The 19,096-nt window shown below is 39.9% G+C and overlaps 1 protein-coding gene across 1 annotated transcript in view; it reads right to left on the bottom strand.

Annotated features, from left to right (window-relative positions):
• DYRK4 (dual specificity tyrosine phosphorylation regulated kinase 4) overlaps nt 1-17,083 on the bottom strand; it is a 47,659-nt gene extending 30,576 nt beyond the window's left edge. The window contains exons 1-2 of the mRNA XM_079143396.1: nt 17,039-17,083; nt 10,210-10,303 (exon numbers count right to left, since the gene is read on the bottom strand). Coding sequence (XP_078999522.1) covers nt 10,210-10,303; nt 17,039-17,076 — 132 coding nt within the window. The 5' untranslated portion in view covers nt 17,077-17,083. The remainder of the gene's footprint in view (nt 1-10,209; nt 10,304-17,038) is intronic.
• Nucleotides 17,084-19,096: the final 2,013 nt, after the last annotated feature.

The raw sequence follows: 19,096 nt of genomic DNA, 5'->3' as shown, positions 1-19,096 counted from the left end.
CCACCTCTCTTGTGTCTGTTTTCTGAGCTCACTGGCTAGTTCTCACTAGGCCAGGCACTTAGGTTCACATACTTCTTTTCTTTTGTCAGCCAAAACTTTAAACCATGTTTTGGGGTGGCAAATTCTACCTGGTGCTTTACAAAAGCCAGCTCATCTTTCTCAAATATAGAAGCTGGGTTCAGTTTAAAAGCTGATTAGGAGACAAGTGGGAAATTGAAACCAGCTTCCTCACCCCCCACCCCCACCCCGCCCCTCACCTGCCATTTCTGCAAAATAGCTGCAAAGGTGCCAAACTGATCAGGTTACCAGTTCCCCTGATCAAGAGCCCTTCTTTCCAAAGGACGAATGATCTCGCTGATAAGCAGATGATGACACATAATGGGGGGTGGGAGGGGGGCAAGAATGGAGGAAGGAGGGACTGCATAGAAGGAAAATAGGGGTGGGAGGGGTGGGGAGGAAGGGAAAAATAACAGAATGAATCAAACACCATTACCCTATGTAAATGTATGATTACACAAATGGTATGCCTTTACTTCAGGTTCAAACAGAGAAACAACATGTATCCCATTTGTTTACAATAAAAATAAATTAAAAAAAAAAAAAGAGCCCTTCTTTCCAGCAACACCTCCCTTGTACTTCTGTAAGCCAGAAGGATGCATGGAATTACAGCGCTAGGATGGCCCTTGGGGATGCATTCATTCTCAAGGTGCTCACTGAGCTCACCCATGTGCTAGTCACTGTGCTAAGCACAGAAATTACATGGCCCCAACTCCCAAGTGGCAGAGACCAGAAGCCCCCCAGGTGAGTTCTATGAAGCCAGATTCGGGAAGAACATTCTAATGGAATCTCCCTTTGTTTTCTGTTATGCCATTGATATTTATGTAGCCTTTCTAAATTTTTTATGAATTATTTTTATCTCCTCCCACAAGCTTCTATGGCAATGAACATTAGGCCCTACATGATTTGCCAGTCCTGGAACCTCAAGAGCAGTCAGTCCCTCTAACTGGCTCACCTGGGGGGCCGCCTTGTGTCACCCTGTGTGTCAACATCCATGTCATTATGACAAGAGCCAGGACTGGGCTAGGACCTCCTTCCAGACCAATTTGGATCTGCTGAGCATCTCGTGGGTAGGGTCTTTAAGTGCCATCTTCCTTCCTGGGGGAGCAGGGTCTGATGTAGACTGCCTCTTTGTAAGATGTCATAGGGAAGGGCCTCCACAGCAAATCCATGTTAATCAACATAAGCTGGTTGCATTAATCATGAGCCTCTCCCTTGCAGGAACAAGCGTGAGAAAGCTCTATCAAACTTATAATTGTCACTTATGATCTCTTACCATGAATAGAATAACTATGAGAATAAAGATACCACTTCCAGACCTTGTGTCCATCATTGCCCTAGTTCAGGTACCTATTGCCATGATCTCCTTCCCTGCCCTTCCTCCAGGCGGCTGCCTGAGTAGCCTTAGGAATAAATGTGAGCATTGACCATGTTACTACATCACCTACATTTCCCTGTGACTTCTCAGGGTGCAACAGTCCTGGTATACAAAACCCTCCCAACATCATCTCTTGTCATGGCCCCTCCCTGGGCTTTCAGCACCCATCATTGGGAATGTTTGCAGTCTCCAAACACCACGCTGTTTCACATCTCAACACATTTGCTCCGGCTCCATTTCTATGGGAATCATGTAACCTCTATATCAGAATGAAGGAAAGAGGTACACAGAAGGGTGGAATCCCCAACCCCTGTCCCATGTCATGTCCTCTGCCTGGGCATTCTGCCTTCTCCCTTCCCTGGTTTGCATTCTCATCCCAGCAGGCCCGACCCCAACATGCACATGCTCTAGGGTGTACCCTGCCTCCTCACTCTGAAAGCCAAATGCTACCAGATCTGCTCCCCATTTAGGGCTAGTTACAACAGAATCTCAAGATTCACTGCCTCATCTTATTACCTTGGACAGAGCTCTGGATGTCCTCATCTGCACAGTTCAAGGGAGAAAGCAATGAATACTAAGCAGGCATCAGGTCACTCTGGTCCCCAGGGCCTAGACCACCCAGCCTTTGCAGAAAGGCACACCTCCATCGAAGAATCCAGCCTCAGTCGAACCTCACAAGTTATTTTTCTGTTTGTTTGTTTTTTTTTCAATTGGCCCCTCCTTGTTTCTTCCTCCTCTTCATTTAAAAAGAAAGAAAAAAAAAAAAAAATCCCTAGTGCCTGGTTGTAACTGGATGGACAGGTGAAGCTCAAGTTCGGTGATATCAACTCACAGCTTCCTCCTTACAGGCTCCATAATCCTTTCCCAGAGGTCAGAACAACCAAGAGCTCAAAACAAATGTATTAACACAGGGAGGCAGGTGATGAGGAGAGAAAATCTTTAGGGATTCTCTACAGAACACAACAGATTAGGCAATTAGGCCCAGCAGACCTTTTCAAAGAACTGGGAGAAGAAAATCTCCAGTCAAGGGATTTAACTATTACCATCAACACAGACCTTAGGCATATCATGGTTTCTCCCTCATTGCTACTTCAAGCCAAGAGTCTGCCCTTAAAGCCCCTTTGTGGTGCATGAGGAAGCCCAGGATGCCTAGACAGGAAGGAGCTGCCTCCTGATTACACCCACAGCCAAGGCTGGACTCTGGAGATCCATTAGCACAACGAACATGACTTGTCATTTGGGAGGACCAGGTTCTCACCTCGCTGATGCCATATCCTCCCTGGAGGCCTGCCTCTGCCCCTGGTGGAGATGGAGGAAGTAGACCCTGGCCATCCTTGAGTGAAGGGCATGAGACAAGCCTGGAAGTTCAGAAACCTGGAGTCATTTTCAAATGCACTTAGTGCATGGTGCTGCTTCTGGATTCCACTGAAGGAACTTGGAAAACCATGATGCTGGAAGTAAACTTAGGGGATATATAATATGATGATCTCATTTTACAGATGGAGAAAGAGAGGCTAAGGTCATCCAAATGACTTGTCCAAGATAACACAACTAATGGTAGCAAACCTGAGCCTACAGCCTAAGCTCTCAAATGCCTTTTTACTATGTCATGCTGCCATCCAGTGATCTCCTCTGATCTCTTTTGTGTCCTACCCTGAAACGTGGCGACAAGAGATTATAAAATACTTCCACTCCAAAGGTCTCACATTATAAATGAGTTCATGCTTTTATTCCAGTGGTACCCGGATAGGGATGACAACAGAAACATTCAGAAATCAAGCATTTTTCTATAACTTAGACACTAAATTTCCTATAATATAAAGCAGATTTGTGCATCATGCAGGCTGGTTGGAACAAATGATTTCTGAGGCTCTGTTTCCATTCATTGAGAGTTAGTCCATCCTATGCATGTGTTCTTTTTTTCTGCTTGACTCCCTCACTGTAGCTCACAGTTTCCTTGAGCAACTCCATTGTTTCCGGGCCTGTGATAAGGCAGAATATCATGGCTGGTGGCAAGGGTGTGGCAGAGCAAAGCCACTTACTTCATGGCAGCCAGGAAGCAAAGAGAGAGAGAGAAAGGGGACAGGGACAAGATACACTGGTCAAGGACATGCCCCTAGTGATCCACCTCCTCCAACTAGGCCCCACCTCCCAAAGTCTCCATCACCCCAGCAGCACCACCAGCCAGGGACCAAGTCTTCAACTCCTGATCCTCTGGGGAACATTTCAAAATCAAACTACAGCAATAACAAAAATCCAAAACACTGACAATATCAAATGCTGAAGGTGACAATTCTCATTCACTGATGGTGGTAAGTCAAAATGGTACAGCCATTTTGGAAGACAGTCTGGCAGTTTCTTACAAAGCAAAACATATTTTAACACATGACCCAGCAACCATGCTCCTTGGTATTTGCCCAAATAAATTGAAAACTTGTTCACAAAAAACCTGCACATGAATATTTATAGCAACTTTATTCATAACTTCCCCCCAAAGAGGAAGCAACCATAATATCCTTTAATTAGGTAAACGAATAAACAGGTATATCCATACAATGCTGTATTATTCATTGAAAAAAAGAAATGAGCTATTGAACCTCAAAAAGACACTGAGGAGCCTTACTACCGTATTGCTAAATGAAAGAGGTCAATCTTAAAAGGCTTAGTATTGTGTGATTCCAACTACAGAATATTCTGGAAAAGGCAAAACCATAGAGATAGCAAAAAGAGTAGTTGTTAGGGTTTTAGTGGGAGGCAGAGACAGGATTGAATAGGTGGAAAATGGGGAAATTTTAGGTTAATAAAACTATCCTGTATCATACTGTGATGGTGGATACCCAACAGTATGTATTTTTCAAAACCCATAGAATGTACAGCACAAAGAATGAGCTCATTACTAACCAATGAGCCTTTAGTTAGTAATAGTGCATCAAATATAGGTTGATCAATTGTAATAACTTTACACTAATGCAAGTTATTAATAATAAGATGAAATGTGGAAGGTGATAGAGTACATGGGAACTCTGCATTCTTTTGTTCTATTTTTCTATAAATCTAAAAATGCTCTAAAAAATTAAGAGCATGAAAACAGACAACCCAACAAATCATGAGACGGTATTTGCAGCATATGATACTGGGAAGGATTAGTAGACAAAATATATTAAATATTCTACACATTAATAGGAAAAAGACAATGCCATAGAAAAATATTTACACAATAAAGATAAAACCAGATAATTTAAAGAAAAGGAACTACAAATGGCCTATTAATATATGAAAGGGGGTTCAGTATCCTTAATAACAATAATCCAAATGCAAGTTAAGATACAACAAAAAATTATTACATATCTATAAAATTGGCAAAATAAAAAGTTGTACAACGTCAATTGATAAAGTGGATGTGAAACAACTGAAACTTGTGCACACAGCTGGTGACAAAGTTCACTGGCACCGATGCTTGGGAAAACAGTTTGGCATTACCTGGTAAAGTTAAGCATTCATATACTCATTACCCAGCAAGTCCCTGCCTGGATAAATACCTCAGAAATGTCTGCACATTTGCACTAGTAGACATGCACAAGAATGTTCAGGGAAGCATCACTTTTAATAACAGAAACACAAGAAGAAACAGAATGTCCAACAACTGATGAGATAAACATGCCCAAGCAATAGGACATGGCAGTTAAATTGATAGATAATCGGGTTCCAAGAACAGAGGTGATATTTATTCACAATATCCGAGATTCAAAGCACAGGAATGATCAATCAGAATAGAGACCTGGACAATCCAAGGGAAAGATAGTCACATGCAGTGCCATGTAGGCTGGCATAGAACTGAGCAGGAAAATCACATAGCAGAACACAAACAGTATGATTCCTGTATATCGAAAATGAAAACATGCAAAATTAACCAACGCATGCTGTGGAAATCTTGGAAATATACACAGGAAAGCAACAGGCTAGTAGCTGTAAAACTCAAGAGAGAGGTTAGCTCAGAGGGATTAGGCTGAGATTCAAATAGGGAAGAACACTCAGGGGGCTCCTTCAACTTCATGTTGGGCACACACAAGGGTGTCCATGATATTATTATTCTTTATAACTTATGTATATTTCTTAAATGTCCTTTTATATATACTAGTAAGAAGAAACAATTTTTAAAGGCATCCATGAATTACAAAAGAAAATGTGAATCCTGATTTCAGGTTTTATTAGTAGGATAACTTTGATACCTTGCTTAATCTCTTCAGATCTCTCTTTTCTCTGTAAAATGTGGGTGATAACTACCTTAAGATTTTTGAAAGGAGGAAATATAAAAATCTAAACCCATGTGGGTCAGGTGGGGATTGTCTACTAGCATGTCCTTAAACACCCATGTTGGACAGATACTCTGTTTTTCATGGACTCAAAAAGCTTTCAATAAAAGTATCTACTTTTTCTGATTTATTTTAGCAGTCAGAGACTCCCTTCTATGCCAGCTCACTTAAGCATCCTTTTCACAACAAATGAATGTAATCTCCAATATTTATTCTCTTCTCTCTCCAAATCAGAGCAGCAATGGGAAGCAAACAAAGGAACTGGTACTTACCGTGTAGATTTCAGAAGGAAAAGTGGGACCCTGGGAGAGAATAGAAGGAAATTGGGTAACTGTGCTCCTTCAAGTACCCAAATCCACTCCAAATTAATTACATTACATAGTAGTATATTCCTAACTTTCATTCAGCTGCCAATTCTAGACTGATTGCTTGGGGTTACAGTTTACATGGTTTAATGATTTAGTTCATGAGCATTACAAGTTCTTCTAGTCTGAACCTTTCATTTGCAATTTAAAGGTGAATTTATTACCATAGATAATAGTATGCTAGTGTATCTGCCTCCAAAACACAAACAAAACAAAACAACAACAGAAAAAAAAAAAAAACCACCTAAACATGTCTGGCAACTAGAATCTGCTCTTTTCTATCTCTTGAGTTTTGAGTGTAATTTCCATTCCTTAATAATACCAACTGATTGGATTTGATTTCTTTGTTTAATTTTGGTTGTTTTATTGTTTTTTGTTTTTGTATAAGGACTGCTGATGGGAGGCAGAAATGAGACAGAGGAAGAAGCCTCAGATACCTTCTTTTACTGTGTGAGACTCAGTTAAAAGTCTATCTCTCATTCAAAACCCCTTTCTGTTAAATGGAGAGAGAAGGGAGAAAGTATATTCTAAAATCTGCCAGCCAGAGAGCTCACGTTCTCTTACTTCATTAATGCTACTGCAATCAGGGAATGTGAGACTAATTATTCCAGTTTCACAAATGGCCAGGTACTTAATGACCTAATCGAGGTCTCACAGCTGTAGTTAAAATGAACATCTGTCCCCACGTGATAGAAAATAACTAACAAATGTCTATAATCTCTAGAAATTCTGATTTCAGTAGTCTTTAAAACTTGACTGGGAGATTTTAAATATATAACCAAGGTGGAAAACCAATGTCAGTTGCAACCCTATACCATCAAGGAAAATGGGAGCTGGTCATTATTATTCTTAGCATTTCACCAAAATATCTGGCCTTCCTACAGAGAATCTCAATTTTAAGCCCCATCAGAATATGTTGGCCTGTTTTCTTTATCACTGTACCTCAAACACCTAAAACAGTGTCAAGAAACAGAAACAAGTAGACACTCACTAAATATTTAGAGGGGCAAATGAATAAACACTCCTGGGTTTTATTCCACAAAGACACGCTAGTCTGTGCCACGTTCTGTCCTAGTTCTGGGGATTTGGTACTGATCCAGTCCAAGGATACCTTTGCTGTTATGGAGTGTCCCTTTTAGAGCAAGTGTTCCAACATAAATATAATGCAAGCTACCTAGTTTAACTTTTCTAATAGTCACATAAAAAAGTTAAAAGAGACAGGTGAAATTAATTTTAATAATACATTTTACTTTACGTATTCAGGATACTAGTTTAACATGAATGGATTCAAAATTATTTTTACAATGTTCGTAAGGTATGAATTGATATGTTATAAAATTTGCCCAATTCTTAAATAACATTTAATAAGCTATTTTACATTCATCCAAGTCTTCGAGATCTACTGTATATTTCACATTTGCAGGACATCTCCATCCGGAGCAGCCACACACCAAGGGCTCTGTAGCCTCATATGGCCAGTGGCTACCATGTTGGACAGTACTATTGAGGAAGGTGAGGCAGGCAATAAACTATATAACTGAAAAGGGTGGGAAGGGAAGACCTGTCTAAAGAGGTGAAGCCAGCAACTGAATGATTTAAAGGATTTAAGAAAAATAAGATATAAAGTATCTGCACTCACAATGCAGAAAATAGAAATTGTCTTTAGTACAATTTTGTATGTACTTTGTCCCATCTATTTGTTAATTGCCAGGGATACTGAACAGTCCTATCCTAAATTAACAGCACTCTCTTTCCTACATCCTTCTCCAGGTTCTCCTCCTGGCATGACCTGACCTGAGACCTGGAGTCCTGACAGCTCCTCAAGTCCCAGAAACCAGCTGCAAGCCAATGTTGTCTTCTTTGAAGAGAGAAGCAGGAAAGTCCATGTCCTCCAGCTCAGTAGCTGAGATGCTTGAGGTTCAGAGGGAGTATTTGCTGCTTCTCCCGGAAGTTAGGATAAACTATAACACAGAACATTTCCTAAAGTGCATGAGGACCACTGTGAGAGTTCTTTGATCCCCACCAGCTAAGCAGAAAGGATGGAGAATCTCCACCAGCATTAGGCAAAGGGCAAATAGCTCTCTAGTAGTCACATTATACATTTCAGTCAAATGAACTGGAGCATTGTGAAAAGAATCCCTTAAGGACTAAATGGAGGAATGCATCATTGTCTTCAAGGCAAATGAAATCAATTAAAAAAAAATCCCTTGGCTAAATTATTATACCAAGTTACAGATTTAAAATATTTGAGACTAGAATGTAGTTCAGTGTATAGTACTCGCCGAAACAAGGTCCTAGGTCAAATCCATAGCATAGCAAAAGAATAATAATAATTAAATATTTGATTATTAATATAATTTTTTGTTTATCATATAGACTAATAAATGCTGTGAAAATAGAAATTATTATTAAAGTGCTTAAATATTTAAAATACTTTTGGGGGGCTGGGAATATAACTCAGTTGGTAGAACGCTTGCCTTGCATGCACAAGGCCCTGGGTTCAATCCCCAGCACCAACAAAAAATAGTAATAATAAAATTCTTTCTCAACATGTGGTTGGGGCAGTTGACATGCTTAGATTCACAGCTCTGCCATCTCCAGTGTTATTTTAAGTGAAGGGATTATAATTCATATAATTCACTCTTATCCTCCAATTAATGTCATACGTGTCCACTGAAACTTAAAATTTCACATGCAGAGGACAGTTATTGACAAGTTTGCATTTCCTTACTTAATCCTATTAAATTCAAAAGGAAATGCCAACAGATGGTGAAAAAAGATATTTATTGAAGGCCCAACAGAATAATTAGTAATGTAAAGACCAGAAACATAAGTTTAAATTCTAGTTAAAAATGATACTATGAGTTGGGCATAGTGGCTTATGCCTGTAATCCCAGTGACTTGGGAGGCTAAGGCAGGAGGATCACAAGTTCAAAGCCAGCCTCAGTAAAAGTCAGGTTAACCTTGCTTGTATATCAGTTTACCCATCTGTAAAATGAGAATAAGATCACTTGCTTCTAAGGGTTCGTGTGAGAGTCATTTGACCCCTCAAATAAATGAGTTCAAGCAGATTTAAAGACAAAAGAAGAGAAATTAAAAAAGAATAATTTCAAGTTGTGAAACTCATGAAGATTTTGCTAAAGTAAAATCATGACTTCTTCATTCTGAGGGTATAAAACTCTAAAACTTAAACAGAATGTTGTCTTTATTATATTATCATGTTTTGCTTTAGATTTGCTATTTCAAATATTTTAAGGTAATTTTTATCAAAAGAAATATGTTTCAGATAGTAATAACATTTGTATCTACAAATTGCAAAATAAACTTCTCTTGCTGGAGGTAGGGTATAGAATGATGGACTTGGCATTGGGTCCATTCTTGGGAGTTGTCATTCTGAGGTACAGAATGCTACAGCTAAATGGGGAACACTACCTGGAGAAAGTGACCTGGAGCTACAATTTCAGGGAGGTGGCCTGTGATCTGAGAGAGGAGGATCTATGGAAGGCCCTGGTAGGCTGCTAAAGGCTGACTCTCCTAGTAAGTAATGCAGGCTGGATGCCTTGGGCTAAAGTTTGCTGCAAAACATTCTGAACAAAGATCCCAAACAATAGGAGCTTTTGAATACCCTGAGAAAATCAGATTGAGTGAGATTAAAAAATATACCTAATACAGAGGTTGATCTCATAGATAGTAATCACAGTCACTATATCACAGGGTCTTATCTTCAGTGCTCTGCCTTTGAGGCACAGTAAAAAGAAATTATCTCTGCATTTGCATTTTTCTGCAAATGATTTTGAATACTTGTTCAGAACTATTGCAGGACATTGTCAGTATGACTGCAGGTATGAGAATAATAAAAGGCACTGTGGATAAGTCACTAGTCCAGAGGGTCCTCAAGTGCAAGTTGCCTGGTAGATGAAATCTTCCCCATCTAGCTGCTTTTCCCTTCAAGCCCACCCAGATCTCCACCAACCAGCTGGGTCCTTTCTACCTTCCCGGTATACTGTCCTCAAAGGTGCTTGGGTATAACAACTGCCAGGTCCCAAGATTTCACAATGATACCTCTTGTCACCAGTTGAAATTCAAGGATCTTTACCTTCACAGAGGTGAAATTTTGCTTCTTTCTTGCTTTCAAAATTGGGAAGGAAGTCAAACTTTGTTTCCTTGGTTTTTTAGCGTCCATCTGAGTCCTGCAGGAAGGAGAGTAAAAAAAAATAAATAAATTGGCAGTAAGAATACAATATAAGTAATGGTTCACACACTCAGGAGAGAAGAAAGAAGGGGGCAGACACAAAAGTGGGGGCGGAGTCTCTGCTTCTCTTGCTTCCATTCCAGTGGTCAGATAGGGTTGGAGGGCAAAGGGAAGGAGGAGAAAATCAGGTGGTGAATGGTTTAAGAAATCCAGCAAACAACATTTCCCCTAGCTAATTGCAAAGGAAACCTTATTCAGTTACCTCAGATACAATATTCCCTTACAATATGCATGTACTAGTGGGCTAATTGGATAGATTAATGCCTACAAAAGAAGAAAAGGGGGAAAGTTGGTATAAACTTTTTCTCTGGATCTCATTCAACCATTTTGTTCCTTCTTCATTCAGAGCACAATTCTATGAATAATTAACTCACTGCAAGACGGAAAAAACTTGGAAATGGGGAGGGACAAGGGAAGTGCTGGGGAGTGACATTGGCCAATTATAGTGTTATATTGTGTGCATGTATAAATATGGAATAACACATCCCATCATTATGTAAAACTATAATTCACCAATAAAAATGTGAAAGAAAAAACAGATGGAAAAAACCTGTAAAATACCATGGAATCTAGTTAGAGTAGTGATTTATATAACTGGAAGGTGAGTCTTAGAAGTTTCCTGGGACACTTATACATTAGCAGAACACTGCTGAATCTCCACTTTTTGTCCCTCGGAAGACCCTTCTCAGCCTCTAACTCTAGCAAGAGCTAAGGGAATAAAATACACAAGAAATAGGGGAAGAACAGGGACCAACACAAAGTCATCGTGGCTTCTGCACATCACTCCACTGGTAAGCTCTTGCAGATGCTATCACCAACAATGGTGGTGCCATTTTGAAACTATTCAAAGACTGAAGACAAATAATGGTAATATTTATTGCAGCATAAATATTTAAAAATTAGAACTTACTTGTCTCTAAATGATGGAAAGTTTAAAATATGGCACACATATGTTTTATGGGATGTGATGTTATCTTTTTTAAAAAATAAGGTAGATCAAATAGGTCAATACCCAAAAACCAAAGGCCAAATATCCTCTCTGATATGTGATGTTTACACACAAATAAGGGGGAGGGGAGGGAAGAATAGAGGGGAATGAAGGGAAGGGAGGGGGATAAATAGGAAAGACAGTAGAATGAATCAGACATAAGTTTCCTATGTTCATGTATGAATACACCACAGTGAAACTCCACATCACGTACAACCACAAGAATGGGAAGTTACACTCCATGTATGTATGATATGTCAAAATACACACTTCCATCATGTATATGACAAATACAAAAATTTTTTTAAATAAAAATAAAAGAATCACTTTATAGCTATCTTAAACATTAATCCAAATGATATGGCATAGGCTTAAGGAAAAGTGACACTCAAGGAATATTACAGATAGATTTATTTTGTATTGTTTATTTAATCGATAACCAGCTAATAATCAATAGCAACTCAATGTTGGGGGGAGGAGTCACCACTGAGGAACTGTTGGTATAAGTGATGGAAAATTTGGATTTATATCTTATTTTATATATCTCTATAGATCCATGACTGAATTTCTTTAAAAATAAAGAAAAGAAACCTGAAAAATACATAAATAAAATGGTTAAGATTGTACCTCAAAAAAATGAGGTAGATCTGTATATATGCCCATAATATATTGAACAAAACCAGTAAAACAATGTGTATAATATGATTCTTTATTTTTTTAAAAAGATGTCTGTATATCTTTTTATACAGGCATAATGAAGGATTTGAAAGAAAGGAAATATTTTAAAAATTACTTCTGAGAAGTGGGACTGGGGAAAGTAAATGAGAAGATCAAGTTGTTTGTTTTTATTTTTTAAGATACAGGATCTTGTCATGTTGCCCAGGCTAGCCTTGAACTCCTAGGCTCAAGTGAACCTCCTGCTACAGCCTCCCAAGTAGCAGGAACTATGGGGTTGTGCCAGCACACCTGGCTAGGGGAACATTTATTTTAACACACACACACACACACAAATACAGAAAAAGTCCTTTGAAAAGTAAACAAAAATTATGAGTCTCTTCTTTACTAATAATCATAGTTTCATTTCTTCCTTCCCTTCCTTCCTTCCTCTCTTTCTACAAACATTTTCTGAGTCAGTTCTACCAGATGTGGTTTTTGCCCTAAAGAAGAACTTGTTCCCTAGCAGAGGAGACATATGGAAGAAGAATATTACAGAGCATGTGATCAACACACTAATGGGCATGCATAAAGAGCGCATGAAACACCTTGAGATACTGGCTGACCCTGCTGGGAGAGTTGCATTAACCCTCACACCTGAGCAAAGCAGACTGTTCCTGAAGGATGAGCAGGAGGGACACAGAGCCAAGGAAAGATGGAGGAGGCTGCACAGAGAATAAAATGTGGAATTTCCAGAAATTGCAATCACAGCAATCAGACTTTGTTGGCTGAGGGCCAGAGAGATGGGCTAAATTGTAAAAGGTCATTAGCCCAAGTTAAAATCTTGAGAGTTATGTGATTGTGCTAAATCTGAGCTGACAAGATCAGATTTGCTTTTTGGAAACATCTCTCTGGCAATACCACGGAGCATGGTTTGGAGGAGCCCATTTTGGGCACATAGGTGAGAGGGACGAGGGCCTCAGCCAAGGCAGTGATGGAGAGGACAGACCTTGTGCAAGTATGACCTTGTGAATAATTTGGGAGACTGAACAGGTAGACTTTTCACCGTCAACTGGACATGGGATCTGTAAAATCCCAACACTGGAGAAAAATGAATACAACATGTTTTCATTGCTAAGGCTCTGTGTCAATCTTCCTTTCATCTTCTTCCCAGGGAAATTGGAGACTGTGGAAGTAAATGTTCATCTTTCCAAACTGAAGCTCTTTCCTCTGTTCAACTCAGGCAGATCTGTATGTAAGGAGAAGAAAACCCTGAAGACAATTTGGGAACTCTTGGAGTCTAGCTTTGGTGCTGCTATGATTCTGAATGAGCCCTATGTCTTCTCCAGATTCACTTTCCTTGTCTATGAAATGACAAGACTGAACCAGATGACCTCTTAAAATTCTAATTCTACAAAAACACTGTCAGACTGAAACGCACGCACGCACGCACACACACACACACACACACACACTTTTGTGACTTATTCTATAATTTCCCTTCCTTTCAAGATTCTGTAGTTATCACAGAGTATTTTGTGCCTTTCTTTCTTTATACATTCAATCTGACTTCCAAAAATAACTCTTAACCCCTACTCAAAGCTTTGAAAATGCCACTTTTTATCCTCAAAATGTATGGCAAATGATGAAGAAAAAGAATTAAAATAATTCTTTGTTTGTATCTTGTTGAATGAAGGATTGAAATACAAACAGTTCAGAGCTAGAGTGAGTGTTCCTTTGAGAAATGAATCTAAAATTCAAAAAAATTCATTATTATCTTATATGTAGATCAGAATTTCCCTCCCTCTCCACAACACTTTTTTTGTGTGATTCAATAGTACTTTTTTCTCATTTTGCCACCTGATCAATAGCTTTAATGTTACTAATTATCTTAGATGTGTGCCTCTTGGGAGCGTGAATGATGAGCTTATATTTATTTTTTTTAATTCCTCATAAGAATGAGTGAGGTCAGTGACTTTATTGAAAATTCTTGGCACCCATTTGCTGGAAGAATAGAAATCTGAAATAGTTTTGATAATTCAACAAAAATGTTCAGAGCATCAACTGTGAGCCAGCAACTTTGCTTAGCATGGGGAATCAAAGATAAAGAAAACAGAATCCTTGTTTCCAAGGATTTTGGAGCCTACAGGGTAAGACTGACCACAAACAATGGTACCAGCATCACTGCACTGCATAACGTCTTATACATATGTATTATCTGTGTGTAGAGTATTTCAATGTCCACAAAGAAAATTTCTTCTGAGATTTACCTGTTAGGGTTTCAGTATTTCCATAGCCATTATTAGTGGCTTGCTTAATCTTTATTCCCTGGAGTAGAAAATACGGCAGTGTGCTTGTGGGAATGTAAAGTAGTATAGTACCACCACAGTATAGAGGTGCCTCAAAAAACTAAAAATAAAATTTCCATATTATCCAGAATTCCAGTACTGGGCATATACCCAGAGGAGTTGAAACCTTGATACCAAAAAGGTACTTGCACCCTCATGTTTGATGCAGCACTATTCACAATAGCCAAAATACAGGATCAACCTAGATGCCATTCAGTAGATGAATGGATAAAGAAAATGTGGTATATTTACATAACGGATTACTACTCAGCCACACACACACACACACACACACACACACACACAAAAGAATGAAATCGTGTCATTTGTAGCAACAAGGACACATCTGGATTCCGTTATTTTGAGTGAAACAAGCCAGACAATGAAAGGATAAATTCCACATGTTCTCATTCATTTAAGGAACCAAAGAGTCGGTCTAGTAGAAGTACAGAACAGCATAGTGGTCACTGGAGATGGGGAAAGGCAGAGGGAGGTGGGACCAGTGAGCAATTAAAAGGGACTTTTAGGGACTAGGAATGGTGCTAGAAGGAAGGGGTGAAGGGAGGGGGGCTTTAATGGAAGAAGGGAGGTTGGACATAATGCCCAATGTATATAGGCATGGAAATATTTCAGTGAAATCCATCAATTTGTACAACTAATATTTGTTATTATATAAAAAACACTAACTACTCCCAAAAACTGAGGAAAAAAAAAAAAAAGAAGAAAGAAATTGTGGCAGTGAAGATATAGGAGGGACCCTCATACCTCTGCATTTCTTTGAAAAGGAAACGATGTGTTTAATGTATTTAAGTGACACTCAGTTCTGCCAGGGAGAATTCCTCTGCCCCTCTGCATTGTCCTTGAAATTCTTCATGGTCCAGTGACTCCTAGACTCTTAAGAGGTGTAACAGACTTTAAAAACCATCTTGTCCATTTTCCCTGCCTGGGCAGAAATCCTCTCCTACGGTTTCCCTGACAATCACTGGTCTGTGCTGGAGCATTCCTGAGATACAGCACACTGTTTTTCCAGGCAACCCATTTCACACTCAGCTGTTAATTTACATTTGGTTGGTGCTTGATAAAAATTTGTGGGAAGAACAATTGATATTGAGCAAAATATCTTCTACTGATCCTTTGCTATCCTCCGTGAAGCAACAAAGAACACATCTGCCTTCCTGTCTACTCAAGAGTTTTCAAGTGTTCAAACCTTGAACAGAAAAAAATTTTTTTTCTCTCCTCTGCACCTACTCATCTCCAGGCATTCCATAGTAGCGCATGATCCAGAGTGAGCCTGCATTGTGGTGTTCCCCTCTATTATTCAGTTTTTTATGATCTATTAACCTGGCTACAGTTGTCTAGAGCCTAGCCTGTGTTATAGTCATTACTACATCAGGTAAGGAAACCATTACATTCCTTGATGTAGTCATTGTATTTCTATTAATGCAGCTGTCACTCCACACTCACATGGGGGTTGGAGTCACCTAAAGCCACAACTCTCAGCCTCTGGTCCTCTACAAGTCAGAGAAGTGTGCATTCTAGCCACCCTGTAGACAGCAAATGGAGTTGGAGAGGGCAAAGTCACAGATATGGCTGGCACTGCTAGAGATTCCCTTCAGGTTTAGCTTTACTCTCTGAATAATGACTAAAGCAGAGAAGGTTTAAGACTCAGGACCAATTAGGTATCATGCATGTTTGAAGAATTCCTTAGAACTCCTAGATTTACACATCTATCACATGCAGGTGATGAAAATCCCTCAAGCAAGACAAAGGGCATTTATAGTAGTTGTTTCCAAGGTGGTTTGAATTTTTCTATTTCAATGGTCTAGTACTTTTGCGGAATCTCCATTTAAGTCTGAACAGTGAAGTCTGAATTAAGATTAAGTGATGTTGGTAGTTATTTAAAACATGTTAGAGAGGTCAAAGTTTCTTAAGCCCAGACGGGTTTACGGATACTTCAAACATAGCAAATGCCACAAAATAACTAGACTTTGAAATTCTCAGTTGGCATCTTTTATCACCTTTTTTAAAAAGGAAAAACTTGTTAACATTCGGGATTTTCTAAGAGCGGGAGGGAATACCACCCGGAGAGCAAAGCTTGCTCCAGATGTGTGATGCACATACACTTTAACACTCTCTAGTGTCAAGGGGTTGACTTCCAGCTGAGCACAGAGGCGACCAGGCATAAGGGGTGGTTGGAAATATGCCAATACCAGCCATAACCTCATCAATTCGAGGCGTGTGATTGCGGACCTCCTAATTACCACTAATCGAAACTGCAGTGAAAACGAAGAAAAGGAGGAAGGAAATTTCAAGGATCAGTTGTTGGGGTCAGGGCTCGTAGCAATTTCCGGGTAGGCCTTGTAAATTCCCTAGAATCTCTCCCTTTCCCGCACTAAGCTGGAGTTGGCGTTGCAAAGTTCTGTTAACAGCAAAGTATACAGAGGTAGGGTCCTGAGGATGAAGCGCCCGGGGAGCGAGATCTAAAACAGCATTTTCCTTCACCGCGCACCCACACCCGCCCCACTCTCTCCTCTGACCACGCTGGCCCGTCTACATTTTTGCATTAGTTACACCTTTCATCCACCCGCTCCCACCACCAACGCCCCAGGTGCTTCTTCCCTCGAGAGACTTAGCCGGCCCTGGCTAGCTCAGGCTTGCGCCCTTTCGCCTCCTCCGCGCTTACTTTGTCCGGGTGCGGGTCAGAGGTCGGAGGAGCTGCATCCGGCTGGCGCAGACTGCCCAGGGGAGTGCAGGAGGTAGGGTGAGTGACCTGCGGAGTGCAGGGGAGGACCACACCCTCCTTCCGTCGCTATAGGAACGACTTCTGGCCTTTTTGTGACTCTGGAGCTGAATGGGCTTAGGCTCTCTGGTCCAGTCCTAAATCACCTTTTACATCAACCTGAAGAACATATCTTTCCCCCTTCTCCCCTTTTTTTGCCCCAGTTTTTTAACGGACCAGGTAAGACTTGAACGAAATCCAGGGTAGAGAGATTAAAGTAGGTTCAAAAGCAGACCAGACACATGAAAGTATCCCTTCCCTCTCCTCCTTCAAAAAAAAAAAAAAAAAGCATGTGGAAGTACATAGCAAAAGTTCTGGATATAATTTATTCATCAGATGAACACTCTTTTGAGCATTTGGTCTGCACCAGGTTTTAGGGACGCAGGAAAAGGAAAGTTATAGTTCAATGACAGTAGCGTGTGCTGGAATACAATGTCTGGTGCAGGAGAAAACAGACATTCCAATGAAGCTAAATTGAACTTAAGCTTCAAGGACAAAAGAATGCAGTGTTGTAAAGAAGGCAAGTATATTCCCACCAGTCTGAAGGCCCAGAGTCATGGGGAAGTTTGGTACCCTGGGTACCAGTACTCAAGTTTGGTGGGGCAGGTGTCAAAAGTGCACAGGGGCAGACAGACAAAGTTGAAAAGGCAGACTGGGATCATTCGGACATGAAGTGGCTTAAGGTGTGTGTGGATTGTAAAGCACAAAGGTTCATGTTCAGATTGTAGAAAATCCCCCATAGTAGTAACAGTGTGGAAGGTAGGAAGAGTAGAGAGAATCATTGGGGCAGGCCTGTAAACCCAGTGGCTCAGGAGGCCCAGGCAAGGAGGATCTCAAGTTTAAGGCCAGGCTCAACCTCAGCAATGTGACCCGCCTCCTAAACAACTTAGTGAGACCCTGTCTTAAAATTTGAAGCAGAAAGGAGTGGGTTTGGGGCTGGGAATTAGCTTAGTGATAAAGCGTCCAATTTAAAAAAAAAAACAAAAACCACACACACAGCAAAGATGCAGTTTAGAATTAGCATAAGTGATTTTATTTCAGGGTTAAGAGCAAATGTTAAGAGTAGTTTCAAGAAATTTAGAAAATGGAACAGAGCTTGGAAGCAAGATGCAAAGAATAATAGACTGAATTCCAGGATTACAATTTAGACAGCCTTGATGGTGGTGTCACCTAACAGAAAATTCTACAGGAAGTCTTTGAGGGATGAATTGAGACCGACTCACTTCAAAGTGCCATACACCACGCAGTAGTTCTGGTGTCAAGATCAAGATATGGACTAATGATCATGATTTAGAAGTCACTGTCACAAGAAGTGACCACTGAAGTTTGAAGACATCTAAATTTGAAGAGGGGGGAGGGAGAACTGCACAGAACATGATCCTGTGGTAAGAGATGGTGTAGGTGACACAAAGGATTAGAAAGCTACAAAATAATAAAGAGTAAGCAGGAGATGGGGAGAAAATAACAAAAGAAAGGTGTCATATAAAATGTTTTGATTGGGGCATATAAGATGAGGTGAGAAAGATGTACATTGGATTTGGCAACTGATGGTTAATGTTTTCAGCCAGGCCAGTTTTTAAACATACTTCATGGTAATTTTCAAATAGAAATTATTAATATGACTAACAAAACAAAGGAGTTCTCAAGCAAGTGCCTGATGAATAATCAATGATATCAGTCCTAAACCAGAGCAGGCCCTAATGTTTATTATTGAAGTGCATGCACTACAGAGTAACTCAATACTATGTTAATTGGAAAATAATGTTTAAAAAGCAGGGTAGGGTAGGTGAGGTGGTATAGGCAGTATAAAAAATATATACTAGGTAAGAAAAAAATAGTACAACAGGGCAAATGCTCACTTTAATCAAAATTCAAAATTACTTATTTTCATGTCAACATAGAAAGTTCCACGAGAACTGAGCTTAGTGCACAGTTTTAATGGTTGACATGACTGAAAATTTA

The sequence above is a fragment of the Sciurus vulgaris genome, assembly GCF_902686455.1.
Source record: "Sciurus vulgaris genome assembly, chromosome: 5".
Classification (NCBI taxonomy): Eukaryota; Metazoa; Chordata; class Mammalia; order Rodentia; family Sciuridae; genus Sciurus; species Sciurus vulgaris.
Note: the sequence above shows the minus strand (reverse complement) of the source record. Positions and strands in the feature narration are given on the sequence as shown.